Source organism: Delphinapterus leucas, chromosome 19 (genome assembly GCF_059928025.1).
Source record: "Delphinapterus leucas isolate spDelLeu-1000000601 "Yukka" chromosome 19, BTC_Dleu_Yukka2, whole genome shotgun sequence".
Lineage (NCBI taxonomy): Eukaryota > Metazoa > Chordata > Mammalia > Artiodactyla > Monodontidae > Delphinapterus > Delphinapterus leucas.
Window position 1 is genome coordinate 47,963,589 of NC_143147.1, and position 13,613 is coordinate 47,977,201.

The 13,613-nt window shown below is 41.5% G+C and overlaps 1 protein-coding gene across 2 annotated transcripts in view; it reads left to right on the plus strand.

Moving 5' to 3' along the window:
- The window catches only part of CBX1 (chromobox 1), a 21,429-nt gene continuing 7,816 nt past the window's right edge, over positions 1-13,613 (plus strand). Inside the window, exons 1-2 of one of the 2 annotated variants that reach the window (XM_089901141.1) lie at positions 1-192; positions 2,530-2,631. In XM_089901141.1, coding sequence (XP_089757267.1) covers positions 2,549-2,631 — 83 coding nt within the window. In that variant the 5' untranslated portion in view covers positions 1-192; positions 2,530-2,548. The remainder of the gene's footprint in view (positions 193-2,529; positions 2,632-13,613) is intronic. The other variant, XM_022557946.3, reaches the window with a different exon arrangement.

The following is a 13,613-nucleotide window of genomic DNA, read 5'->3' on the forward strand; positions in this document are numbered from 1 at the left end:
GAGTGCGAGGCTCTTTTGTTCGGCCGAGGGGAGGGCCGTTGGCCGGGGCCTGCGGTACGCCGCTTCAGTGAGGGGCTCAACCGCGGTCAACCGGCTTGTTGCTTTTCTGGTCGCCACTCCCCTGGCCGGCCCGACAAGACGCGCTAGTAGCGCGGCACCGATTTCTCTCGGGCTCGTGGGCGCTGCTCTGAGGTGAAGAGCCCGCTAGAGGCGGGGAAGCGGGGGGGAGGCGCGCGGAGGCGGCGGCGGCGGCGGCGGGAGCCCTGGATGAGGGGCCGCGCGCTCGCGGCGGAGGTCGGGAGCGGGGAGCGTGTCTGAATCCCGCGCCCTTCCCGCGCCGAGCCCTCCGCCGGGCGCAGTGAGTAGGACGACTGGCGCGAGAAGGATGGAGAGGGCGGGGCGGCGTCTCCTGAGCCAGAAATTGAAGCGATTCTGGGTGGGCCGAGCACTTGCGGGTCGCCCTTCGGGCCTGGGTAGACCAAGACAATGCTCCTTGGGTTGGGTGGGCGGCTGCGGGATTGGGCTGGAGAGAAAACACTGGGTAAATTGGGAAGGGGACGGACGGGGCAGCCTGGATGCTTGGACAAGCGTAGGGAGCGTTGATGACTGCGAGACCCGAGGTTTAGAAATGTAACCTGAGAATATTGGGTCCAGCCGGGGCTGCCAGAGGAATTCCTCTTGCAGGGCTGGGGAACGGTAACTTCGAGGAAATTGTAAGGGTGGGCCGGGCGGCCCAAAGTGTGCTACTGGGGGAAGAGATCTGTTGAATAAATCGAGGAAGGGGCTAGAAGGAGGGGTAGTATTTGCTTGGCTTGGCTCGGGTTGGGGGGCGGGGGGGAGGCGGGGAGAAGCTGTCAGGGCAAGTGGGGCGGAGGTCCCGAGAGCATTTTCTGTGAGGTGTGAAGAAGAAAAGGGGGAAACTGGCCACCCCTTGCTTCCTGGTTGATCGGCAGTAAGAATAATGTGTGAAGAAAAGATGGAACACACTTTTTTCCTTTTTCCAGATTTTCTACTACCTTCACTCCTTGATTCCTTTAGGGAGTTAAAAAGTCCAAGTGCAGCTCTTGCTTTGATTCATAATTAGTTCCATACGTTTTTATCTGAGATTGTTGCTGGTCACAATTTCACTGCGGTGAAATTGTAGAAATGTGTAGATGAGTTCATATTTAAGGAATGAAGTTAACTTAGTGAGAGATTATGAGACGGTGTGGGAGGTTGAGAGAGAAAGTGGAAAAGTTCGTGAGATTGTGAGGTTTTTTCCCTTGGGCTCTTAAGTTTTTTAGGCAGCTTGTCCTTGCTGGAAATTTTGAATACGAAGGGAGCAGTACTTTACCCCTTTTCCAAAACTTAAGATGAAGATTTTTCATGTATTGTTGCTATATTCAGACATGTATTGGTTGAGCTCAATTAAGGTGGAATTTACAAAAAGATCAGTTACGCTAGAACCTCTGGCCAGGGGTAAGCTACCCCCAAATGTGTTAAGAATCAGGTCGCCATTTTGGAGTAGTTCTAAAAGGTCCAGGGTTTTGGAATGAATGCAGGATTACAATTGGGAAATTAGTGCCAGTGCTCCAAGGTGCTTACAGATATTTACATGGAAAGTGATATGACTGAAGTGCACAGTGTTGGAATCGGCCACACCTTAATAAAGCTTCAAGGCAGTTCAGAATCTTCAGTCATTTCCAATTTTCCCTCTGGTGCCATTTTCTTCATTGGCTGCTGTAACCTAAATTGTTTTTCACTAAAAATGTAAATATTGTGTAGCTTGGTGTTTCTAGCTTCTTGATTAAAGGAGACCAAGTAAGGGTACCCTATCCTTCTGCATTTTGACTACAGGATACTGATATTTTTATAATCATCTAAAGAAAGGAAGCAACCATTATATCTTCTGGTGCCCATTTTAGAGACTAGGAAAATGTTTCTTTTTGAATTCACACCACTTAAAGAGAATTGATGAATTTTTGTCATTTTCTAGTAGTTTATCCATTGAAATCTTCCTTTTTCATATACTCTTTCTCGTGGTATAACAGATTTTGCATTAGATTTGATGGCTTTTTTGCATCATAGGTTATTTCGCTGAAGAGTTTTTGGAATAAGATGCTAATGGCTAGTTTATGGCCTATATAAGATGGGGCCATGCCTCTTGTTCATTCAAGTGTCTGACACATAGTTGACCATTCATATTGTTGAATGAATGGATAGGGCTTTGAGATCTTTTCTGAGAATCCCGTATTAGTAGAATGGCCTGATGTGCATTTATGTAATCAATTTGCCTGTTTTTGTTCTATGATGTTAGGCAGAGTAAAACTGTTGCCCTTGGCATGCTTGTCTTAGCCTATGTTTTTAATATACTCACCATGGTATTAAATACAGAAAAGGTATGCAGATTGTGCAAGTGGCAGTTTTAAATACCTTAGGCAAGTACTAGGAGAGGACCCAGGTTCTGGGTTTCAACAGCAAGCTATATAGTATTTTGAATATTTTCTGTTATATAAGTATCTTGAAAAATCATTTGTGTCCTTTGTATAGAGTTAATAAGTATTTCTCAATGGCGATGTCTACTGAAAAATTGAATAGCCTTTCCACAGTTAATTGGAGAAGTTGTTTGAATGAGGACAAAATTCTGATCCTGTAAGTATTTGAATAACTTGTTAAATCTTTCCTGCCTTTTAAGCTTTTATGATTTACTGACCAAAAGGGGGCAGCCTAATTTGTCTGTGAAATTGTGCCTTTCTTTAATAATAGCAAACACATTGAGGGCCTAACAGAACTATGGTATTTGAGAAGTTAATGTCACTGCTCTGGTTTTGTTTTGCTGTCTATGAATCCTTTGGTCTCTGCTCTTATTCTGGTCTTGCTTTCTAATCACTTTTATTTCATTTTAAACTAAAATATTTGCTTCAGGTATCACTGTGTTCTACTAATATTTACAGATCCCTATGGCCTCTAAACCCAAGCTATATCTATAGTTTCATTTCTATCAGCACCATGAAAAGGAGTTAGCCAAGCTTCTGGACACGTCTCAGATAAAATTCTAATTTTATTCACACACTCGTATTCTAGTCCTAGATCCTGGAATTCGAGGACAGGGATTTCTTTAAAAATGAAACTCCTGCCCACCCGGTATGTGGCACAAGTTCTTGTTTTCTGCTCAGTAAAGTTTTCCATCTGGAAAGCATTTGCCTCACAAACAGCCACAGCTAACAAACTGAAAGCAGTTTAGAAACATGAGTTAGGAGGACTACAAACTGAATATACTACACATGGCTTCACCTGCCTTTTGATGACTGGTATGTAGTTGCTAATGCTCAGCAAGGATACTTACTTCTTTGCAGATCCGATTTATTTGCTCATCATTCCCTAAAAAGCTGACAACTTTGGACTTCTGTTCCCTCGTTATCTCAATCTGAGACATCCATTCTTATTGCCCATATAGGGTTCAACACCTTACACTGGGTCCAGACCTACCTTTGAGTGTCTGAGTAAAAATAGAAACAAAATGCTTTGGGAACCACAAGAAGAAGAGAAATAATATTTAGCTAAGTTGGGTAAGCATCATGGAAGAAGTAGCATTTGAGCTAGCTCTTGAAGGAGGGGTAGAATTTTGACTACTAGCCTTGGACAGGAGCACACTTCTTAATAATGAGCAAACCCATGCATGGAGGAAATGTGCAGGATATGTTCAGGTTGTACTTTTCTGTTTTGACAGGAGAATAGGTTTTGTGAGGGAAGTAGGAGTATGGAATGGTTGGATCTAAAGGGTGTTAGATGTACATTGTGGAGTTTGGCCTTTCTTATAAGAAAGGAGGAGGAGACTTTGTAGAAAATTTTTTAGCAGTTACCTGCCACTTTCCTAATCAGTGTACTCCCACCCAAACTGGTTTACACACTGCCTCCGTTGCTTTTGTTAACAATAGTTCCTTGGGCTAAATCGCCTCCCTCCAGTCCAGTTTTTCAAATGCTATTGGAACCTTGCCTCAATCACAGCTTTTCAAAACCTTTCTAATCACCCTAGCCATTTATTCTTCCAAGCCCCGGTAGTGCTTTGGTGGCGGCTACTTCTTGCTTACATTTCTTTTGCTAATTACTGCATACTCCTGTCATTTCTTCTATTGAAATTAACTTCAATTGCATTTGTACCTTTCTGGTATGTTTTTAATCGTACAGTCCTGGCTCTGTGTCTTACCCTTGAGGGGGGGACTTGGGGAATTTTTCTTTGCTTCGGTAAGCCTTAGTTTCCTCGTTTGTGAAATGGGCTTAATAGAGATGTCCTGAGCATTGAATTAAGTGCCTTTCTATGCATTAAGTGTTAAGTATTCAATAAAAGTTACTTTGTTATTACTAGTCCTTATGGGATTTTCAAAAGCCTCTACTTCCTGTGAGTCTGCATATGCTGCTAGCCTGGCCAAACAGTTCCATTTGCCTGGGTCTGAGGGGATTCCACATTCTGCGATGTGGAGTTTTCAGAAGCTTTCAGTGCTTTAGCTGGGATGAATTGGTCACCCTTTATTCCACCCAAGCTCTTAGTAAATCCTTATTGATTTGATTTGGTTTTTTAATAGATGGTATTAAAAGCTAGTAGAGCTGTAGTTATAAACTTTTATAGCCATTAACTGACTAGGTGTTAAACCTAAGCTAGAGGTGAAAGATGGGTAAGGAAAACAAGGAATGGAAAAAGGAGCTAGATGAAGGAATGAAGTGGGGAGTGAAATGCACGGTAATTATCATCTGGTCCTTGTCTGCTGCTCCCTCAATATAGCTCTTTCTACCTGGCCACACTTCTGTTCTTCAGATCTAGCAAGCTCTTCTCACCCTAGGACTTTGAACCCACTATTCTTTAAATTTGGTACGTTTTTCTGATTTTTGCCGAGTTGTCTCCTTGTCATTTGGGTCTCTGTTTAAATGTTACTTAATCTGAAGATATTTTCTTTATAGCATTTATCACTAATGTTTTCTTGCTTCTTGTCTGTGCCCTACTCTGCACACACATGCATGCATGCATACACTCCCACTCATGCTGACTCATTTGTCCACATTAGAATATAAACTCTAAGAGACCAGGGATTTTATTTTGTCTGTCTTGTTCACCCTATTTGTCTAGTGTCTCACGCATAATAGGCACCCAATATAGGTAATTGTTAAATGAATGAATACTGTAGGAGCATGTTCACAGGAAGAGTTAACCTAAACTTAGTCTGGGGCTTCGGGGAAGCTTCTGATGATGACATTTTTTTAGCTAAGGGAATTAGTCAAGTGAAGAATGGAGCAAAGGGCAAGGTAATTGTGATTGATAGGGTTAGGTGCAGTGGTCTTCAGCTCAAATGCCCACAGATAATGGTATGAAGAGGTCTGCATTTTTACATCAGTGGCTAGTATTGAGAATGAATTGGGTTGGGAGTTACCCAGGCAAGAGATGGTGGTTGCTTGGAATAGGATGGTAGTAGTGGGACTAGACAAATGTATAAATTAAAAGATATTTAAGATATAAAATCAACAGGATTTAGTAAGAGACTGGATATGGGGTTTGAGTGGGGAGAAATCAAGAATGTCATAATTTTGTCTTGAACTCAGTAAAAGCTATATGAATTCTTAGAAAGACCATTCATTTAATTGGGTGATGGGCCTTTTTAAAAAGTATATCTGTAAAATCAGAGCCTGAAATCACAACCTCTGAAGTTTGTTATAGAACTTCACTGTATGAATCATTAAAACTGACTTTTGGTATTTATGTAGTTCTTCAGATATCTTAAAATTCCTTTTGCAAGTAATTCTGTTGAAATTTTCCATTGTTTGTATCCAGAATTTACTTCCTTTTTCTCACCTATTTTATCTGTCTTCATAGGAACATAGATTCCTTTTGCCATTTACTACAAGGGCTTTCTTCCTTTGTTTTGCTGCTGGGTGAGACAAAAGGAAGAACATAAGAAATTCCTACACTTTAGGTATATGAAATGTGATTTCTCTGTTTCTGGCAGCTCTTCTATCTCAGTCTTCCAGAAGTGAGATCTTGGTTTCTGTTTTATAATTATTGGTCATTCATACCAGTCAGACCTGGGTCCTTCTTGAGTGTGTTCTGGAGCTGCTCTGCTGTTTTGGAAAACCTAGCCAGGGGACTTCCCTGGTGGCACAGTGGTTAAGAATCCGCTTACCAATGCAGGGGACACGGGTTCGATCCCTGGTCCGGGAAGATCCCACATGCCACGGAGCAACTAAGCCTGTGCTCCACAACTACTGAGCCTGCGCTCTAGAGCCCGCACGCTCTAGGGCCCACATGCCGCAACTACTAAGCCTGCGTGCTGCAACTGCTGAAGCCTGTGCGCCTAGAACCCGTGCCCCACAACAAGAGAAGCCCACGCACCGCAAGGAAGAGTAGCCCCCGCTCGCCACAACTAGAGAAAGTCTGTGCGCAGCAATGAAGACCCAACACAGCCAAACTATATTTAAAAAAGAAAGAAAAACCTAGCCATGAATTTCAGCCATATACATAGAACAAAAATGATATTTTCTTAGAGTTCCTAATGCACTGGATTTCAGAGAGTTATCCTTACGCTTAAAGCAGTAAATAATCTAATGAAGTAGGATATATATGCAAATATGTAAATAGATAATGAATGCCAGAAGGTCATAAAAGCTCACCTCAAAGGAATTCCATGAGAGTTGTTACACCAGTGTTACAGATGAGAAAACTGAGTTATGCAGTAAATATATAAAACTACCTATAAGCATAAAGTTTTGAGAGGTCAAGGACAGCAAAGATGTCATGCTTCTGGTGCTCATACTAGCTTTCTTTTGGTGAGAGGAACTGTGAGGACCCTTCAGGCAGTGCTCGTCCTTTCATTTCTAGTACAAGTTTCATTTCTAGTACAAGAAAGGTCTAGAGTGAATGTGTTGAATGTGATGTAGAGGTTTTGTTTTCAGGAACATCAGTTATTACTTACTGTTCAGCCTTATTCTAAATTTTTATGGAGAAAGTAAAACGTTCACCTACCTTTTAGCTAACTATGAGAATTGATTTATGTCTGCAATAATGTATAATTTCACCTGAGGAATGTAGTTTCTGCCAATCCTCTTACAGCAATGGCTTATATCCAAGGAGTGCATCAGATCACCTAAGGAGCTTTTAAAGATGCAGGTGCCATGGTCAAAACAACAGTGTTTGCAATAATAGTAAATTGGAAACAACCCAAATTTTCATCATTAGGTGGATGGTTAGAGTATGGTGTGTCCATACAAGATGGAATACTATGCAGCTTAAGAATGGAGACCTTGGGCTTCCCTGGTGGCACAGTGGTTGAGAGTCCGCCTGCCGATGCAGGGGACACGGGTTCGTGCCCCGGTCCGGGAAGATCCCACATGCCGCGGAGCGGCTAGGCCCGTGAGCCGTGGCCGCTGAGCCTGCGCGTCCGGAGCCTGTGCTCCGCAACGGGAGAGGCCACAGCAGTGAGAGGCCCGCGTACCGCAAAAAAAAAAAAGAGTGGAGACCTTTATGCAACAATGTCAGAGATGCATTACATTATATTAAAAGGCAAATTATAGAACTATAATATCTATTTTCACATATGTACATCTGGGTCAGTTTACATATAGAAGAACAGCTTTGACAGGTTTTGAGCCAGGGAACTTTTGATTCCCTAATTGAATGTGAATACATGTATTATATTACAGTTAGAAAAACAAAATATTTTTTTAAATAATGCACATACACACACCCTACACTCTGACTCACTGGATCTGGGTATCTGTATTTATAAACTCCATAGGTGATTCTTATTCTCATGTAGGTGAAAGTTCTCTACTCAAGGTCTGCTTTCCTGTGAATTCTTTCTTAGTACAGATGGTCATCTCACCAGACCAGCATTCTAAATGTTTCACCTTAGTGTTTACCTTAAAAGGCCTACTGGTTTGTTTCAGAGGGCTGTAGCTGTTACCTTGTCCTCACATCTGGAATTTGACCTTTCAAGCTGGCAAGAAATCCGTATGGAAGTCCTGGGGTAGCCCGTTATAATTCATATTTGTGATGGCAAGCAGGAGCTATGCTCACATTGTCTTCTCAGATCCTTCTCATATCCTTTCACTAGGACCAACTACAGGCATACCTTGTTTTATTACACTTCACTTTATTTGAAGATAGTGCATTTTTTACAAATTGAAGGTTTGTGGCAACCCTGTGTCGAGTAAGTCTATCAGTGCCATTTTTCTAACAACATCTGCTCACTTTATGTCTCTGTGTCACACTTTGGTAATTCTTGCAATACTTCAGACTTTTTCATTACTATTATATTTGTTATAGTGATCTGTGATCAGTGATCTTTGATATTACTATTGTAATTGTTTTTGGGTGCCACAAACCATGCCCATGTAAGATGGCAAAACTTAATCTGCCAGCTGTTCCCCAGTTTCTCTCCCTTTCCTCAGGCCTCCCTATTCCTTGAGATACAACGAATATTGAAATTAGGCCATTTAATAACACTGCAATGGCCTCTAAGTGTTCTAGTGAAAGGAAAAGTTGTGTCTCTCACTTTAATCAGAATCTAGAAACGATTAAGTTTAATGAGGAAGGCATGTTGAAAACCGAGATACGCCAAAAGGTAGGCGCTGCTTAGCCAAGTTATGAATGCAAAGGAAAAGTTTTTAAAGGAAATTAAAAGTGCTACTCCGGTGAACACATAAATGATAAGAAAACAAAACAGCCTTCTTGCTCATATGTAGAAAGTTTTAATGGCCTGGATAGAAGATTAAACCGGTCACAGCGTTCCCTTAAGGCAAAGTCTAATCCAGAGAAGGCCCTAACTCTCTTCAGTTGTATGAAAGCCTAAAGAGATAAGGTAGCTGCAGAAAAGTTTGAAGCCAGCAGAGGTTGGTTCATAAGATTTAAGGAGGAAAGCCATCTCCATAACATAAAATTGCAAAGTGAAGCAGCAGATGCTGACATAGAAGCTACAGCAGGTTATCCAGAAGATCTAGCTAAAATAATGAAGTTGGCTACAGTAAACGACAGATTTTTAGTGTAGACGAAACAGCTTTCTATTGGAAGACGATGCCATCTAGGACTTTGTCGTAGCTAGAGAGGAGAAGTCAATGCCTGGCTTCAAGGGACAGGCTGACTCTTGTTAGGGGCTAATGCAGCTGGTGACTTTAAGTTGAAGCCAGTACTCATTTACGATTCCAGAAATCTTAGGGCCCTTAAAATCTACTAAATCTACTCTGACTGTGTTCTGTAAATGGAACAACAAAGCCTGGATGACAGCACATCTGTTTACAACGTAGTTTACAGCATGGTCTGCAGTCTCCTTTTTTGGTATTAGCAACATGTGGTCCTTTTTTTCCAGACTGTTCTGTTTTCCAGTTTCCGACAAAAATTCTCTTCAGCTTTTTCTATTGCCCAGTGCATCTCCTTAACAATAACTTTATCATTTTAGATCTTAACTTATTTCACATGAAAAAACTAATACTTGGTGTGAAAAGGGCTGCTGCACACAATAAAGTTATTTTATGCCCACTGTTGAGACCTACTGCTTAGAAAAAAAGATTCCTTTCAAAATATTACTGCTCATTGACAACATTTGGTCACCAAGAGCTCTGATGGAGATGTACAAGGTTAATGTTGTTTTCATGCCTGCAAACACAGCATCATTCTGCAGCCCGTGGATCAAGGAGTCATTGTGACTCTGAAGTCTTATTATTTAAGAAATACATTTTGTAAGGCTGTAGCTGCCATAGATAGTGATTCCTTTGATGGATCTGGGCAAAGTAAATTGAAAACCTTCTGGAAAGGATTCACCATTCTAGATGCCATTAAGAACATTTGTGCTTCATCGGAAGAGGTCAAAATATCAACACTAACAGGAGTTTGAAAGAAGTTAATTCCAAGCCCTCATGGATGATTTTGAGGGGTTCAAGACTTAAGTGAAGGAAATAGACGTGGTGGAAATAGCAAGAGAACTAGAATTAGAAGTGCAGTCTGAAGAGTGACTGAATTGCTGCAGTGTCATAATAAAACTTCAGCAGGTGAGTTGCTTCTTATGGTTGAGCCAAAAAAGTGGTTTCTTGAGACAGAATCTACTCTTGGTGGAGATGCTGTGAAGGCTGTTGAAATGACAACAAAGGATTTAGAATATTATACAAACTCATTTGATAAAGCAGCAGCAGGGTTTGAGAGGACTGACTCCAATTTTGAAAGAAGTTCTGTGGGTAAAAGGTTATCAAACAGCATGAATGCTACAGAGAAATCAGTTCGTGAAAGGAAGAGTCAGTGTGGAGAACTTCATTGTTGTCTTATTTTAGTAAACTGTCACAGCCGCCCCATCCTTCAGAATGCACCACCCTAATCATTCTGCAGCCATCAACATCAGGGCAAGACCCTTCCTTCATTAGCAAAAAGGTTGACTTGCTGAAAGTTCAGATGTTGGTTAGCGTTTTTCGCAGTATTCTTTAAGGTGTGTATATTGGTTTTTTAGACATAATGCTATTATTGCCTAGTAGACTACAATATAGTGTAAACTTTTATATGCACTGGGAAACCAGAAAATTTGTGAGTCTCGTTTTATTGCAGGGGTCTGGAGGTCTGCCTGTATTCAAAACCAGAATGCCTAATCCTGTGTCTGATACTTCACTGCCTCTGCCTGCAAGTAGCATTGTTCCTCCTTTCCATTTTCTAGCTCCTAACTGTAGGAGTGGAGGGGGTATCCAGGAGAATTGCAACTGTGCTTTTTCTTTCTCTTAAAAGAACTATGAGTTCATGACTCTTGCTTCAGATTTACACTATTCCTGGATTTATTGGGACACTATAGAAGAATTTGGGATTCTTAAAATTGGCATTTTCTCAGTAGTTCTCTGGGCTACAAAAATTCAAAACTTCTGCACCATCTAGCACTTGTCAATTTAAAAGACTGAGAAGACTGCTGGGGCCCTAAAAACCAAAGCTTTGCCACTGCCTGCTGATTTAATTAACAATGTATACCTTCCATATTCCAGTAACCAATAAAAAATCATTGGTTTTTAAACACCTATACATATTCCAAGGTCTTTTTTGAAAGAAAATCATTATCCGCACTTCCTTATTTACTGATGACAAATTGTAGAGAGGACTGAAGTCAGACCTTTCAGTCCTGTCCTCGTAGAGGCTGGAGGGAAATTTCTCCTGTAAGTGTGTAGCTAGCTCCTAGTTCTGTGTGTGCAGCAGGGCCATTAGCCCAGTCCTGCTGGGAGATGTCCACACTGAAGTGCTGTATTTTTTGTTAATTGTGTGACCTTAGAAGATTTATTTCATGTAAATTTATTGTGTTATCTCTGAGGTGTCAATAACATCTGAATGGCTTAATTTATAGGATTGTTTCAAAGATCAAATGAGATAACATGGTAGCACTTTGTAAACTGTAAAGTGCAATACAAATGTAACGTATTATTTTTCTAGGCATCTTAAAATGTAGCAGACCCGGTAAATATTTAGGTAAAATTGTAGCAGCTTAACTAGGTTAAGGATTTTTTGTCTGAAACATCGTGATGAGCCTTAAGAAGACTTTTTTTTTTTTTTTTGGCTACGTTGGGTCTTCGTTGCTGTGTGCAGGCTTCCTCTAGCTGCAGTGAGTGGGGCTACTCTTTGTTGCGGTATGCAGGCTTCTCATTGCGGTGGCTTCTCTTGTTGCGGAGCACGGGCTCTAGGCATGCGGGCTTCAGTAGTTGTGGCGCACAGGCTTAGCTGCTCCATGGCATGTGGAATCTTCCCGGACCAGGGCTCGAACCCATATCCCTTGCATTGGCAGGCAGATTCTTAACCACTGCGCCACCAGGGAAGTCCCCTTAAGAAGACTTGTCCAAGGATTCTTTTCTAATCTTTTTATTTATTTATTTAGGCTGCGCTGGGTCTTCGTTGCGGTGCAAGGGCTTCTCTAGTTGTGGCGCGTGGGCTCAGTAGTTGCGGCGCATGGGATGCATTGCGGTATGTGGGATCTTAGTTCCCCGAACAGGTATCAAACCCAGGCCCCCTGCATAGGGAGCACGGAGCCTTAACCACTGGACCACCAGGGAAGTCCCTAAGATTTCTGAGTTAATTTAGAACTGTTCGCCCTTGTGTACATCTTGTGATGTTCTAGTATATACCTTGACCCTTTGTTCAATGATTATGGCACTTTTTATGCCATAATTTGGTTGCCAGGATATTTAGGGAGAGTGGCAAATAGCATTGACTAAAGGCATTTTTCCATTGTGCTACTACGCTGATCTGAGTTACTTTGAATAGCCTTGCCAAGCAATTCCAGTTGAAAGCCCTCCTTCCAGATGTCACTGCTGGTATTTGGAGATTGCCATATTCAGGGAGAGGTGGTCTCTCTTGAAATAATCGATTTGGAAACTATATGCAAATAATTGGCCTGTCATAATATTTAAGGGAGCTCTTGGCTTGTCTGAAGGTGCTATCAATAGATTCTGTAGGAAGAGTGGGTTGTGTATTTACTTCTCTACTGATTTTGACAAATGGTTTATTCAGGACCCCAGAGAAGTACCTATAAATAAGGAAAAAACTCACACTGGGAAGCCTGGCTGAGAGTCTCCGATATAAAGAGAATCCAATCCCTGGAGGTAAATGCTGGGATGAGCCAGTTAAGAAAACTCAAAAGAGAGAAATGGAAGTGTGTTTTCAACGTTCTTCACTTCTCATTTGAGTTGCTCTTAGGACAATGAATTTAAGTGAGTAAAGATGAAAATCAAGCGGTCTCACTCTAGATTTCCCTATTTGGGGGTTTTCTTTACCTAACCTAAAGGATTATATTCTCATGCTATGACTCTTTCTCCTTGAGGCCATGCTAACGATAAAGGGAGGGGAGGCCTGCAGTAGCTAGAGATGAGCTAGAAGCTGTCCCTACCTTTTTGTTTTGTAGTAACAGGATCAGATGGGCAGGATTCAGTGTTATTTCTTTTTGTAAGACAAATGTAGCTATTAATGTAGATAACACAGAGCCTTCAATATCTCTGAATTCTGAAGCCAGAGTGATAAGACTGCCTTTCCTTTACTTTCTTAAATTTAATTACTTGGGAGAGGGGTTATTAGGGGACAGTTACTGGTTTGGGGTTGTCTGTAACCCGTTGTTTTTCTGTCTGTTGAGAAAGGGAGTAGCTTCCAATTTCTGAGTCCAAACTAACGTAGGGAGTTGTGGTACCCTTTGTTATTGAAAGGTGATTGTCAATTTATTTTTCTTTGCACATTAACTGATGCATGAATCTTGCCACCCCTTCAACTGACAGTGAAAGGAAGCAAGCAAGGAGTAGCACTTGTTCTTCGGAGCAAACACTACTGCATTTATCCAAAAGAAAAGTTAGACTTTTTTTCCTTTCCTTATAACACTTGTCATGGCAATCAGAATTCTGAAAACCTGAAAGTATCTCCCTCCAGGAAGAAGCAACAGGCTCTGAATCAGAGGCACAATGAAGCTAGCCAATAATTAGCAAAAGGTAACATTCAGTACACTGATTAGTCTGTTCAGTAACAATAAAAGGAAAACTCATGGCACTAAAAGATTGTTTGGGGAGGGAAGGAAAGCAGAATCTTTGGTATGTAAATGGAGAGGAACAGTCTCAGCGCGGATGTGTGTTTTGAACTGTGTGGACAGGGGCATTGG